At 43.3% G+C, this 13,071-nt stretch overlaps 1 protein-coding gene across 1 annotated transcript in view; it reads left to right on the forward strand.

The window, feature by feature from the left end:
• COP1 (COP1 E3 ubiquitin ligase) overlaps window positions 1–13,071 on the forward strand; it is a 693,430-nt gene that overhangs the window by 25,060 nt on the left and 655,299 nt on the right. The window contains exons 2-3 of the mRNA XM_069231565.1: window positions 8,060–8,119; window positions 9,039–9,136. Of these exons, the coding sequence (XP_069087666.1) occupies window positions 8,060–8,119; window positions 9,039–9,136 (158 nt within the window). The remainder of the gene's footprint in view (window positions 1–8,059; window positions 8,120–9,038; window positions 9,137–13,071) is intronic.

Genomic DNA, 13,071 nt, shown 5'->3' on the forward strand with positions numbered 1-13,071 from the left:
TTTATCAGGACTGAGAACCATTTAATGCCAATACTCAATAGTACTTGCTTCTCTCTTAAGTTACTTTGGTGTTGGTCTTAGTGTGCAAGGTGAAAACTAACTGTTGCCTTCGGTGTCCTTGTCCCTCACAGGTTCTGTGTGGTGAAGAGATTTATTTGGTAGAGAACACAACTGAACGTAGAATATTTATTTATCTTTTAATTTGGGTGACTTCCTTCGTAAAATATTAAGTTGCTGGTTCTGATGTGTTGGCTTAAAAACTAGATGTATCTTTAAGTCACCCTGTCTATCACATGTGCTGTGGCGCTCAGGCATATACTTGGTGGACAGGGTAACCAGATGAATAATTATTTGTAGAGTTGTGCTGTCTACCATATGAAGTTGTGGAATCGTTGGAATAAATTGTGAATGATGTAATTATGTAAAAATACCACTTTTTATTAAACTAAATCTTGCAAGTATCAGGGTGTAATTTGTGCTACAACGTGGGCATGCTGTGAGCCAACTTCTTCAGCGACTCCCACATTAGAGTTTGACATAGATCTGTTACTGTTTTTTTAAGTAACGTAAAATATATTGCATTTTCTGTTTTGTTACTTCTTTGTACAGTTATTATAAGGCTACTGTAGACCAAATGCTGATTTATACATGGTTTAACCCACAATAGTTGTCAAGTGGGTAGGTTAGAACTGAACATAATTCTAGTTCTGGTAACAGTTAATGCAATACTACTCCTGGATGGTTAAGCAGGCTGAGTGGGAGGGACATTTGGGGAAATGCAAGAGGAGTGATCAAAGAAGTACAACAAAGGCTATCAGTGTGTTATGTGAGTTTGGACCTCTATGTAGCCTTCTTCGGCTGTGCTGAGCATAACACCACAATATTCTGCAGTGTAACCTTTTCCACAGAGAAAATGTTCAGTATAGCTTTTTGTTTTACTGTTGTGGCTTTGTGCTGTTGGTAGATGCTGTTGGTCATGGATGGATTTGTTTGATGTTTATGTGCAAGGTGATTGTTGTGACATGTCTCTCTTTTTTTGAGACCAACGTAAGTTGCCTCCACTTGGCTGAAGGTAAGCATACATTTTTCTGTTGTCTGGAATCTTTTTGGACTGTAATATGTGGGGACTTGCTGTCCATCAGAGCTTGATTATGTTCTGGACTTTAGATTTGGAACTCTGAGAAATTCCCCTCTGTGTATCTGCCTTTGAAGTTTGGCTGGGGCATTGTGTGGTGGTCTTTATATAATACAAGGGCTCTAGCTGATGTGCAGTAGGGGACACACGTTTCTTTACTTACTGTGCTCTTTTAACCGGTATGTTCTGTCTGTCATGCTATGGATGTTTAATTTCTTTGGAGCTAGCCATTAAACACAGTGTTAGAAATTGTTTTTTTGGTTGGCTAGGTTAGGCGTCTAAGCCAGGCAGTAACCACCACTCTAGTCAGGGCTAGGGAGCTACACACCTAAGATAACCCCTGCTCACCCCCTTGGTAGCTTGGCACGAGCAGTCAGGCTTATCCCAAAAGTGATGTGCAAAGCATTTGCACTACACACACAACCCAGTGACACAATAAATGCAGCACAAAGGAAACTCCACAACAAGTTATATAAAAATAAACTGTATTGCATAGAACATTAGACCAAAAACGACAAACTAGTAATACCTTAAGTAAGCAGGTGTCAGATCATCATCAATACGAATGCAGACAAAAGAAATATCCTCATACTTTTCATATGTCATGAACAATATTTCCCCCTGTGCACATAATGCAGGTCCTGAAATAGACTTATTACTGGAACCAGGTAATACTGACGTTATCAACCAGGGCATTAAGCATAACCCCATTTCTGAGAGCATAGATGATCATGGGGATGGCAGAAAAGTCAGTCAAAGTCCAAAAAGCACCTTCCACATAATAACGCCTCCGTGCTCTCTCTACCAGAGAGGCGTACAACAGATGAACGGTATTCGGTATGGGAGCCCCAGTGCTCCTTACTATACAAGGTGCCGTATGCATCTCCCAGCTGGAACAGGGCCTCAGTCGAGGTTCCGTTCCGTCCTTCTAAGGCCTGAGCAAATGCCCCCTACCCACAAGTGTCCCGCCAGGGTGGCCAGGGCACGCACTTGTCTCCCGTAGGTGGCGGGGAGGACTCTGATTCCTCCCTGCATGTAGCAAATTACTAAGCAGCTGCTCACACCCGTCTTAATTGGGAAAAAGGAGGGTGCACTCACACACTGTGGGGAGAGCAAAGAGGTCCTCCCTGGTCCCCTATGGCAGAATAGAGGGAGAGCAGCTTCCCATGGAGCGCAGGGCAGCTGCTGGAAGGGGCGAGCACGGGGAACGGCGTACGGCGCAACAGAGTCCTGCTCCCCTGCAATACCATTGGCGAAGGCAGGTCCTGGCTACGGAACTTCCCGCCAGGCCCAGGGAATCCTCCAAGTGGCTCTCAGGGAGAACTTCTGCAGGAATGTCAGCGGGCCTCAGGAATGGGGCTCGTGTTGGCAAATCCAAGAGTCTCCGCAGCAGGGTGGCCACACAGGGTAGATCCCGGGCAGAGCCTCGGCGGCAAGCAGTCCCTGCAAGGAGCACCTACGTATAGGCGCAAGTGCATGCTGGATTCCTGGCTTGTTTCCTTGGGCAGTGGAGCCCCTCCAGGGGAGTTCCTCCAGGATGGCGGCAGCATCGCTCCCTGGGACTTGAGGTACTGCGGCATGGTCCCGCCACAGGATGCCGACCTCAAAGCAAAGGGGGAATCAAAAAACACTCACCACATGCTATCTTCACAGTAACATGGGGCAACACCCAATGGGCATCTCATGCTGAACCCACTGGGAGAACGCCTGGGACAGTATGCAGGGCAGGAAGGCCAGCACACCAATACATTTGCAGACTGTGGCAGTCCCTCCTGTAGCCCAGCAGCAAACGTGCAGCAGGCCAGTCAAATGTAGCAGATAGCAGTGATGGTGGTATTTCCTGCCTGCTGAAAGACAGGGAACAGGCTGGCAGCAGGGCAACATACATGAAGGCAATCCAGACGAGTCCTTTGGACTACCCAGCAGACATCAGGCAGCAGGACAACAAAAGAAGGGCAGTCTAGATGAGTCCGTTGGGCAGTCCAGCAGTCCCTCTGGCAGAAGTTTGGTCCCAATCCCAAAAGTGTTCCAGAAATCAGGGGGCTACAGCCCCTCTACTTATACTCAGAAATGCCTTTGTTCAGGAGGTAACCTCAAAAGAGCCCTTTCAAGTGAAGCACAACACCCCTTCAACTCAGTCCTGTCTCCAGACATCAATAGGGGGTAATCAGTCCATTGTTTAAGGGCAGGATACAGCCTATTCACATGTAAGTTGTGAATGACCCTCCTCTCCACAGTTCAGGAAGGCTATCCGTATGCAAATGCCTCTTCTGTCACACCCAGCCCCTCCTGTTTGATGGCTGTCTGGAAAGTATGCAGTAAGTGGAGCTGTTACTCTGCCCGAAGACCAGGATTGAAGTCCGGCTGCAAAACACTAGTTATAAGCACAAAGAAAGGACCACTTTCTAAAAGTAGCATTTCTACAATAGTAATAAAAATCCACCTTCACCAACAAGCAGGATTTCTCACTACCATTCCAAACATGCTAAACATGCCCACGGTATTCCTCATAGATCAGAAGATACAATTTAAACATATGTAAGGTCATTTCAAATGCGAGGAGCAGCAGACACAGTAGTGAGAAATTACCTAGGTTGTTTGTCAGTACTAGGACATGTAGCACATAAAGACATATGTCCTTGTTGGACAGTGTCATTTTTTGCTGACGAGGTTTTGCGTTTACAGTGTTTATTTTCACTTGCTGCGGAGAATTCAGTGATGGATACCTTCATCAAGGCTGTGTCTGCAAGGGTGGCGTTGTCATGTGTGCTGATTAACGTTCTAAGAGCAGCACTACTATTGTGAATGTTTTTTTTGTGCCAACGGTCAAAGAGAAAAATTGTTGTCTGTCAAAATAACACTACTCACCGGAAGATCTAAAACTCTAATATACTTGTAATTCAAAAATTGCAAAAGGAGCACAGCACATAGTAAGAAGATAATTGCCATGTCAGCCGACCAAAGTTCTTGCTTAAAAAGCCAGTTTGAGCATGTAATACTTAACTGCATCCAGTTTGGAACTGTGCTTATACACTTTTCTCTCAGAAAAAATCTGTGTAGCATAAACGTGTGGCAGAAACTGTTTCAGCAAAAATATCTAACGAGCAGAAGAAACTTATCATGCATGTTAAGGCTAATGAACATTTAAGGTTAATATGAAAATGGCATTTAAATATGGTTATATAATATAGCAGGGCACAGTGATACACGTGCAAGGAAGTGTTACTATGTAAGGCAACAGGAATACATGGTAATGTTTTCTCACTGTTTAACTTTTGTATTTGTTTAAGGGAGCTATGTATCCTGCAAATAAAATATGCATAATCTATTTTCTTACTGGTGACCTTGATAGAACACATTCTGCATAAGGTAAAAATGATTGGCACATGTGCAAGGCGGGACCTGTAATTCCTATCAACTCTATTTAATCCCTTAAAAAGAATGCTGCAGTCCTCCAATTCATTCACTGTAGATAGGCCTGTGCTGTCTGATGTCTTATATGGTGATGAAAACATCTTCTCTAAAGCCAAATATTGTAGTTTTGGTCTGTGTCATGGGTTTGAAACTTCTTTGGCAGTTGCGGGTAACCTTATATTGTTTTATGTGTTCTGCAGTTGTTTTATAATTTCCTTTCAAGTACTTGACTATTGTAGGGGTTGATTCAAAATTGGTCTCTCATAATCTTGGGACTCGGGTCAAATTGTTTCTTCAGAGATTGATTTCTACAACTCGTAGAATGTCATTCAGAGATCCTCCCTTTATCCCTTTGCTACGGAAGTATTTATGACTGTCATTATATTCTATTGAAGGCCACTATAACAGAAATCCTTGGTATTTGAAGCTGGACAGCACCCCACAGAGCTGTTGGTATCTCTCTACATGGCTTGGCACGGTGCAGGACAAGAATTCCAGGAAAGTAGATTCAGGGGGAGGAGTTTGTTTTATGATGTTCTCTACAATTTCTATAATTTTGGCTCTGATAAAAGCTTAGAGTTTTTCAGTGCTGTGGTGTAGCAGAAGGTGGGTTTTTTTTGTACCTTCTTGGTAAGTTAGCCTAAGGAGGTTCTTAAATATTTCACCTCAGCTGGTTGTCTCGTGGTTTCCATGACACTTTTTTACCTTCTTTATTGTTCTTTAACAGCATGACTTATACTTCTTTCTTTGAATCTTGTTCACATCATTGTGGAGGGTTGTCATATAGGTTTAAGGCTCTCGCTATCCACCTCAGGCCTGTGATGCTCTTTTTCCTTGTGAGGGCTGTTTTACAGACTTTACAGTTTAAAAAAAAAATGTTTATAGTAATTCTCATGAGGCCTTGTATAGTTTAGTATTCTTTGCAGAGTAATGTATGTGTCCTGAAATTGTGCTGTTTGAATCATATTAACTTAGGACATGGGAAGTATTATGTTTGAAAGTTGAAAGGTAGTCAGTGGTCAGATGAAGTTTAGTGTTGTAGGAGAAGGCTGGCTACCGCTGCTGTCTGTCGAACTATCCTGTTCAATAGGTTATCCTCTTCATCTCTGAGGAGACATGTGGGCATCTGAAGGCAACTGGCAGTAGCTCTCTTTTCTGAATACCGGGTAGTTGGGTATGGCCTTTAATGGTAATGATAGCATAATAACCTAGACACTTTAGTGGGAAAAGAATAGATATGCTTTCCTTGAACATTCAGTGAGGTCCTTTTGTTGCACAGAGCTGTTAGTTAGTCTCTCTGAATACTGCCCTTTGGTGAATGGTGGGAATACAGAACCTGTTGTTAGTCATCCAGAAAAGGGTCAGCCTTTTGTCTCTGTTCCCGATCGCTGTAAGGTGTGGCTTTGATAGCCTGGTACAGAAAGCTTGCACCACCATGTGCCTCTGTTGTGGCTGCTCTAGCTGTGAGGAGCATCACTCTGTAAAAGGCAGAGTCTGGCGAACTACCGGAGAAGGACACAAGAAAGAAGAACCAACCCAAACAAGTTATGGAAGACAGAATGATCACATATCCTCTGTCTACTATACTAGTAATAAACCCACTTGTTCTATTTCCAGTTTCTCTTCAATTTAGATGTGAGTGGTCCATAGAGAACTTCTGGGTGGTCAGGGCTGGTTTCTGACGGACAGCAAGCTCCCCGACGATGAGTCGACATCACCTGGATTCAGAACTGGAAGTAGAAGTGTTCCCTGTCCTGGAATAGCCACATGATCGTGCCTGAGGAAAAAGGAAGGAGCAAACCATATATGCAGGAGGAGTGGACTACTGTTTTGGGCAACAGCAGTGACTCTGGTGCTGTGGATCTTTCTGACAGAGACTCATGGAAGCAACCTGACGTGCTCTGTGCTCCGAGCTGGTCACTCTTCTTGTACCAGAGGATTTAGGATTTTTGGCAGCACTGAAGTGTTCCTGGACTAATGGCTGAATCAACTGCATTGCTGCAGCCTTGGCAGCTGCTCCACAGTGTGCTGAGCAGCTTGTGCCACTGAAAAGGAGCCATGGGTAAGCGTGTGGCAGTGATCCAAATGGACTTCTACAGTGGCTAGCCCCTTGGCACTTGCCAGTCGTGTGGCCATGGGGACTACAGTGCGAAAAAGGAGCTGATTACCTCAAGGCACTTGCCAGAGTGGCCGAGTGGCTGTAAGGTACTGTGACGCAGAAAGTCAGCTGTTGCCGAGCTTTGAAGCAGTACAGCTTCTGTCCCGGAACCTGCACCAAAAGCAGACTCCCTTCCTCAGGGAGGGGCAAGCTCCTCACTCGATTTACTCACTCTGTCCCACGAGGAAGCCCTGCCACAGCCTGTGGGCCCATCCACTGCCAACTGAGTGCCTGAACGAGGACCGCTGCCTGCCACCTCCAAACACAGCTGCATCCCACGTCTGCACTGAGTAGGGGCGCAGCTGCACCATGCACCTGCATTCAGCACATACTTCCCCTACTGGGAAAGCTATGACTGGGGAGCGGGAGCTCGAGACATACCACAAACTTTGGATGTCTATGAGACGAACAGTTGAGACCTCAGCTGTTATTACCGATACGACGGGACGCGGGAAGCACTGCACCCGGCTAAACCCGCACTAGATTACATTTAGATTAGGTGACAGAGGCAGATTTTAAGATGGGGCATGGCTTTCAACCAGAGACTGAGTACTTGATACTTCTTGTAGTGTATGTTTACTGTGTATTAAAGTACTTCTCTTTTTACAAAGAGAAGCACTATGCCGCACAATCAATGTATTATACTATTTGGTATCTTTATTTTTCTTTAGTCTTTTAGGTATCTCAACCCCCCTCCTAAAACAAACTAACCTCCCTGCGAAGCCTGTGACTTCTCGCCATTGCTGTCACAGAGACACAAGTGCTGAAAGGGTTGTACTTAGACCAGTTTTCAGAGCCACAGTAGTACGGACCCCAGGGCGTTGGAGGCAAATGATACCCGGCCCCCAGTAGCCCCTGCTTGTCCCATAGCTCCCCTAACTGGTTAGTCAGGGTTCTAGTTCATGGGTAGCCTATTCTATCCAGTTCTATAAACAAAGCACTGATGAGTACTCCTGCAGCGAGGCCCGAAGTGATTTTGGCGACTAATATTGTTTTGCAGATGAAGTATAGTGCCGGTTCTTATTACTTATCTTAACAACCTTCACTCTTAAAATGAGAATTATCTGTCTTTCGTGTTTACAGTTATACACTACCCACCCACAATATGTTCCTGCCACGATATGGATATGTAAACTACTTCAGTCCGTAAGAACTGTCTCCTTTTCTCCAGATCTACAAGACATTTGTTTTATTCTTCTAGAGCCTCTACTTAGCAAAGTTATTTTTCCTGTGTCTTGTATGGAAATGTGTAATAAATATAGTTCACAGCCTATTTCTGTTCTCCATGCATGGTGGGGCTGCATCCAGTTTGTTTTTGTCATGCTTGTTAAAAAAATGATTTTCCCTTGCAGCCCCATCTGCTTTGATATGATTGAAGAAGCCTACATGACAAAGTGTGGACATAGCTTCTGGTAAGACTGGTCAGGATGCTTCTGTTAAGTAGTAGTGAATTAAGTGTGTTCGTGTTACTGTGTGGAACCACCTGAGAGTGATGATGGTAATTGTGTTTGTATGAGAGGTAACAATGTTTATCCCTCTCTCCCTAATACGACAACCTGCCTTTTGTGCTCGTTATGCAGTGTGATTGTTGAGGTTCCCTTGTTTTTCTTCTGGTGACTTGCTTTACCGTATAGACACCCTTCAACTTGTAAGTTAGTGGTGCTTACAGTCGTACTTTTGGATTTCATGAACAAAACGTATTGTATTTTTTACAGATGCTTGGTTATTTTGAGTGAATGATGAGCAGAGCACATTTTTTCCTTATTTACCACTGCAGAGTGGCACTGTGTACCGGTGTGTGGACATCCACAGACATCTACAGGAAACACCTTTTCCTGGCAGATTCTTGGTGACCTTGGTGGTCTGCCTCCTTGATTAAATGCACCACATCTCTCTATATGAGCTTGTGCCCCCCGTCTCCCTTTCTGTATTCTGAAACGAATTGTTTCTAAATTACATCAGATTTCACTCATGAGTTTCTTTGTCCAGACGCCCACTTGTTTTGGATTTGTTTTTTTAATCGTTCAGTGAGCTACTTGGTCCTTGCCTATTTAATATTGCTTCTGACGAAAAAGAAACCATGGCAAACGCCTGGATTGGTTTATACTAAGAATATGGGGGACACACTTGTACAAGTCCCCCTTAACTGTGATTGAGGACCTCGTAGACGTTTGAGAGCATTGAGATGTTGCCATGCATAGATTGCTTGTGTAGTCTACAATGTGAAAATCTCTGTTGGTACACTTTTCCATGCCTTGCAAGCTTGTATTGCTTCATGTTCCTCTTGCTGTTTAAAGTACATTAACTGTTTGTTTATTTTTTCTGGTGCAGTTACAAGTGCATTCATCAGAGTCTGGACGACAATAACCGATGCCCCAAATGTAACTATGTAATCGATAACATTGATCATCTGTACCCTAATTTTTTAGGTGAGTTTTTGTAGCTTGTATGTTGCACTGTTGAAACATGGTCGAGGCATCTGTATTACAAAGAAAGAGTTAATGGCCTAATTATGTTTAATGTAGAAGAGTTCAGGGCTCACCTTAGCATCGGTCAACTAGGTGAAGGTTCTGCGTGGTCAGATACCAGGCAGTGGGGAATGGTCAGACTAATGTTAGAATTCCATGTTTGGGGACACACATCCAACCAAGATGGGGTTTCCTTGTTTACTCTGTTGTTGGGTGATTCTAAAACCTTGTTTGCAGAAAGGTTATTTGACTCCTGTCCAAGAAGGAAGACTGCGCTCTGAAAATTATAAACTTGAGGGTGATTCTCATGTCCAAGAACTGATCATAGTTTCTGTCCTGCCAGTTCCGCTCATGCTGTCCCTACTTTCACAAAATGTTTCACAAGACTGGAGGTCATCTGACATCGACAGAAATCACATTGTTGGTGGCCTGCACCATTAATGTTCTTGATGGATTGCATGTCTGCCTTGGAAATCTGATGGCATTCATAAAGGCTCTGTGGGGCCAGTGTGGAATGAATATACCCAGTCGGGGACAGGACAGTTTTGAATAGCTGTGCAATTGACATAAGCACCCTTTCTAGGTTGTGAATGGAACTGTATATTTTCTACGATGGGGGTAACCTTTATGTCTGCCGCTATCCCCCAAAATGTAAGTTCGATGTGTGTGTGTGTGTGTGTGTGTGTGTGTGTATATATATATATATATATATATATCATTGATAAATCGTGACGATGATTTGGAGGCATTTTGCTGTATGATATCAATGGAGAAGCTGGAGTGTTTCTGGACCTATACAAAGTTCCCGATGCACTTATGTGGGGCCATCAGTAATTTTTAATTTTTTTCCTAATGTAGTGGAACAGAAGGCAGTGACACTTGAGCTATAGGTTTCCTTCACCTGGAGAGGGAATAACACAAAGACCGTGTGGTCTGGGACTTTTCAGTTGGACACTCAGCCTTTTATGTCTCTGACAGAATTGATCTTTAGATATTTGGAAGAAACCTTCCACTGTTCTGTGAGCACGGTTGCAGCAAGTTAGTATCTCTCCACTTCAGAGGTCATTGCTTCCTCAGAGAAGATGCCACTCCTCTCCCCCTACTCCCATCCCCATCAAGTGTAGCTAGTGCCACTGCTTTTGTAACGCTTACACCAAGCGATGATTCAGTTGGGTAAAATCAAGTAGCCTGCAAATTGAGCAGACGTTATTTGTGTTCTTTCCAACCACAGGCAGCCTGGCTTTAGGCAGAAAACATAAAGTTGTGCCAAAGCCACAAAACATGGCCTTAGCATGGTCGTGGACATGATACTTGGAGGGGAAAGGTTTATTTCATGGTTTCTGGTTTTATACTATGAAGGTGTGATTTGGTGTATTCAACAGGCTTTTCAAGTGGTGAGCAAATGAGCCTGATTGTCGTTCTCTTTAAAAGGGGAAAAGATTTTCAATTCTTATGTTGCTGAAACTCTTGAAGTTTAAAAAGAAGCATTTATGGCAGACTGCATCCAGCAAACAGTTCTTAGGTTTTAGTAGGCATGCATACCAATGATGCCAAAGGTAACGATGGGTAGAGGTTCATGCACAGAGCAAGTATTGGAGTGTTATTGCCAATATCCTCTTGTTCGCAAACTGCGCTCCAATCAGTATCTGAACAAGGACCTCGGCTTCCTAAACAAACTTAAAAAAATAGAAAGACTAACATTAAAGATGTCTGTTATGAGCTAATCCATGAGTAGGCTCTTGTGACAGATGACTAGATGATATTAATAGTTGTTAGACATTCCTTCTTGGGTGGGCCTATAAAGTAATACATCAGGTGCTTTCTCAGATTTCTGATGACCTTAACATACTTCCAATATATTTCTCCCCATGTGGCTAAGGTCATCACGGGGATTTTTCGCCAGCGTGCTCACATGCCTGGAAGTCAGGGTCGTAAGGGCAAACTGAACCGACAAGATAGACGAACATTGTTGCATAACTTGTACAATGCTCACAGTTTTGATTTGTCTGAGATTAGGAGATTAGACATTAGAAACAATGTCTGTGGTGTCTGTGGGTGTGCCATTTGGCTCTCAAAAAGATTTTTGCCTTCCTGCTTTTTCTAGATTCCTCAAATAAAGATACAAATAAGTTGTTGCGGCCTTTCACCAAAGTGAAACCAATCTGACTGCAGCCGTCTGACAAGGAGACAGTCTTGCTGAAACAGATTAAGGTCTGCAAATGGGGTAAACTGTCAGTCCCCTCCAGCAAGAGCTGTGCTATGATTTGTGATCTCATATAAAAAAGGTCCTTGGTGTCTCCATAATAGATATGTCCACTTTGGTGATCATTCTATCAGTTGAACCTGGTCCAGTTACTTTAGGTTTTTGTCTTTTCCTTAGAATCCATAGGTAATTGGGATATTGATGCTGGGGATAAGACTATCTTGATGGCTCAAAAGTCCAGGAGCAGGGCATAGTATTTAGAACTGTAGGATTTCATCTGCATCCTTACTGAAGCCTATCCTACCCTAACTCCCAGTGAGATTACTCTTAGACTGCGACGGTTATCAGATAGGGATCAATGTCCATATTCATGATACTGAGCCTCATGATTTGGAGGCTGAGAATAAATTCTCATTGAATGTGCTAACTATTTCGGACAGTTTTATAATGTTCTAAGGCCGAGGTACAGCTGCTGTGTAATAGTTTTTGAGGGCTATGAGTACGTGACCAAATGCCGCTATCAGCTGCTGAATATGTTTTTAATTTATATGCCAAGATGTTTGTGCTTGCAGAAAAGAAGTGAGATTCTGATTCAATCGGGAGGAAACAAACTGTTCAAAGAACACAGAAGTGCCTGCAAAAAAGGCTTGGATGAAGTAACACCATTTTATTTATGTTGATGTGGTCAGCTAGGAATAAGGTCTTAATGCCCTGGCTGTCAAATATGCCTTATCTAGCAGATATGCTCCGGCGTTCTTAATGGCCCGGATTCTCAAACATTTATGAACAGTGCTGTCCGTTCGGTCCTGGGTTATTTTTTCTTTGCAAACTTGAATATTGATTCGATCCATGTTAATACTAAGTCCCAAGATGTGAGAAAAATCCTCAGTGGTCTTCAGGGACCTAGAGCGATTCCGAGACTCTGGTTTCAGAGATGAAAGCTGTATATATACAAATCGTGGAGCACTAAGAGTTTCAAAGCAGCCCTAACCTATTGTGGCAAAGGGCTGTTTGTATAAATAAAGTAGTAGTGGCTTCTATGAGAGTCTCTCTGTGGTGAGCAATATGGCAAGTTAATTATTGGCCCCGTGTTATCTGATGGCTACATCATATTTCATGGATAAATCTTATTTCTGCATGTTATTGTCAAGCCTCTCCTTATTCTAAGAGAGTGATGTATGACAGTTTACTGTACATTACTACCATTGTTCCATCTATTCTTGCCTCTGTTTTGCTGGGAAAAATAGGCTAAAGTGAGGGACAGTGATGGTGTTTGCTAATAGGATAATCTTACCACACCGCCTGTTGTTGCCCTAACATAAAGAATCCCAAATGAAATTGGCCCGAAGACACTTCATTATCTCTGAGTTTGAACAGGATATAACCTTTATAATAATGTGCACTATGGCTTGATGACTTCTGGAAAAAATGTCCAAACTAGAGTCCCCCCCCCCCCCCCCCACCCCCCACCTTCTACAAAAGTAATCTGCTTTTGTTTTGAGTTCCAGACAAACAATCTGCCATTAAAAGTTCAAGCTGATCAAATACTTTGAGTCCCTTTTCTGTAGGTCAGCCGACTTGGTTACACACTTGCCAAATTCTGGAGTGCACATAAATATTCAGCCCTTAAGAAATATGTAAAACAATCTTGTTCACACTGGCATTCAACTGCTGATTAGATAAAATGAGCTCT

This window comes from Pleurodeles waltl, chromosome 4_2, assembly GCF_031143425.1.
Source record: "Pleurodeles waltl isolate 20211129_DDA chromosome 4_2, aPleWal1.hap1.20221129, whole genome shotgun sequence".
In the NCBI taxonomy this organism is placed as follows: domain Eukaryota; kingdom Metazoa; phylum Chordata; class Amphibia; order Caudata; family Salamandridae; genus Pleurodeles; species Pleurodeles waltl.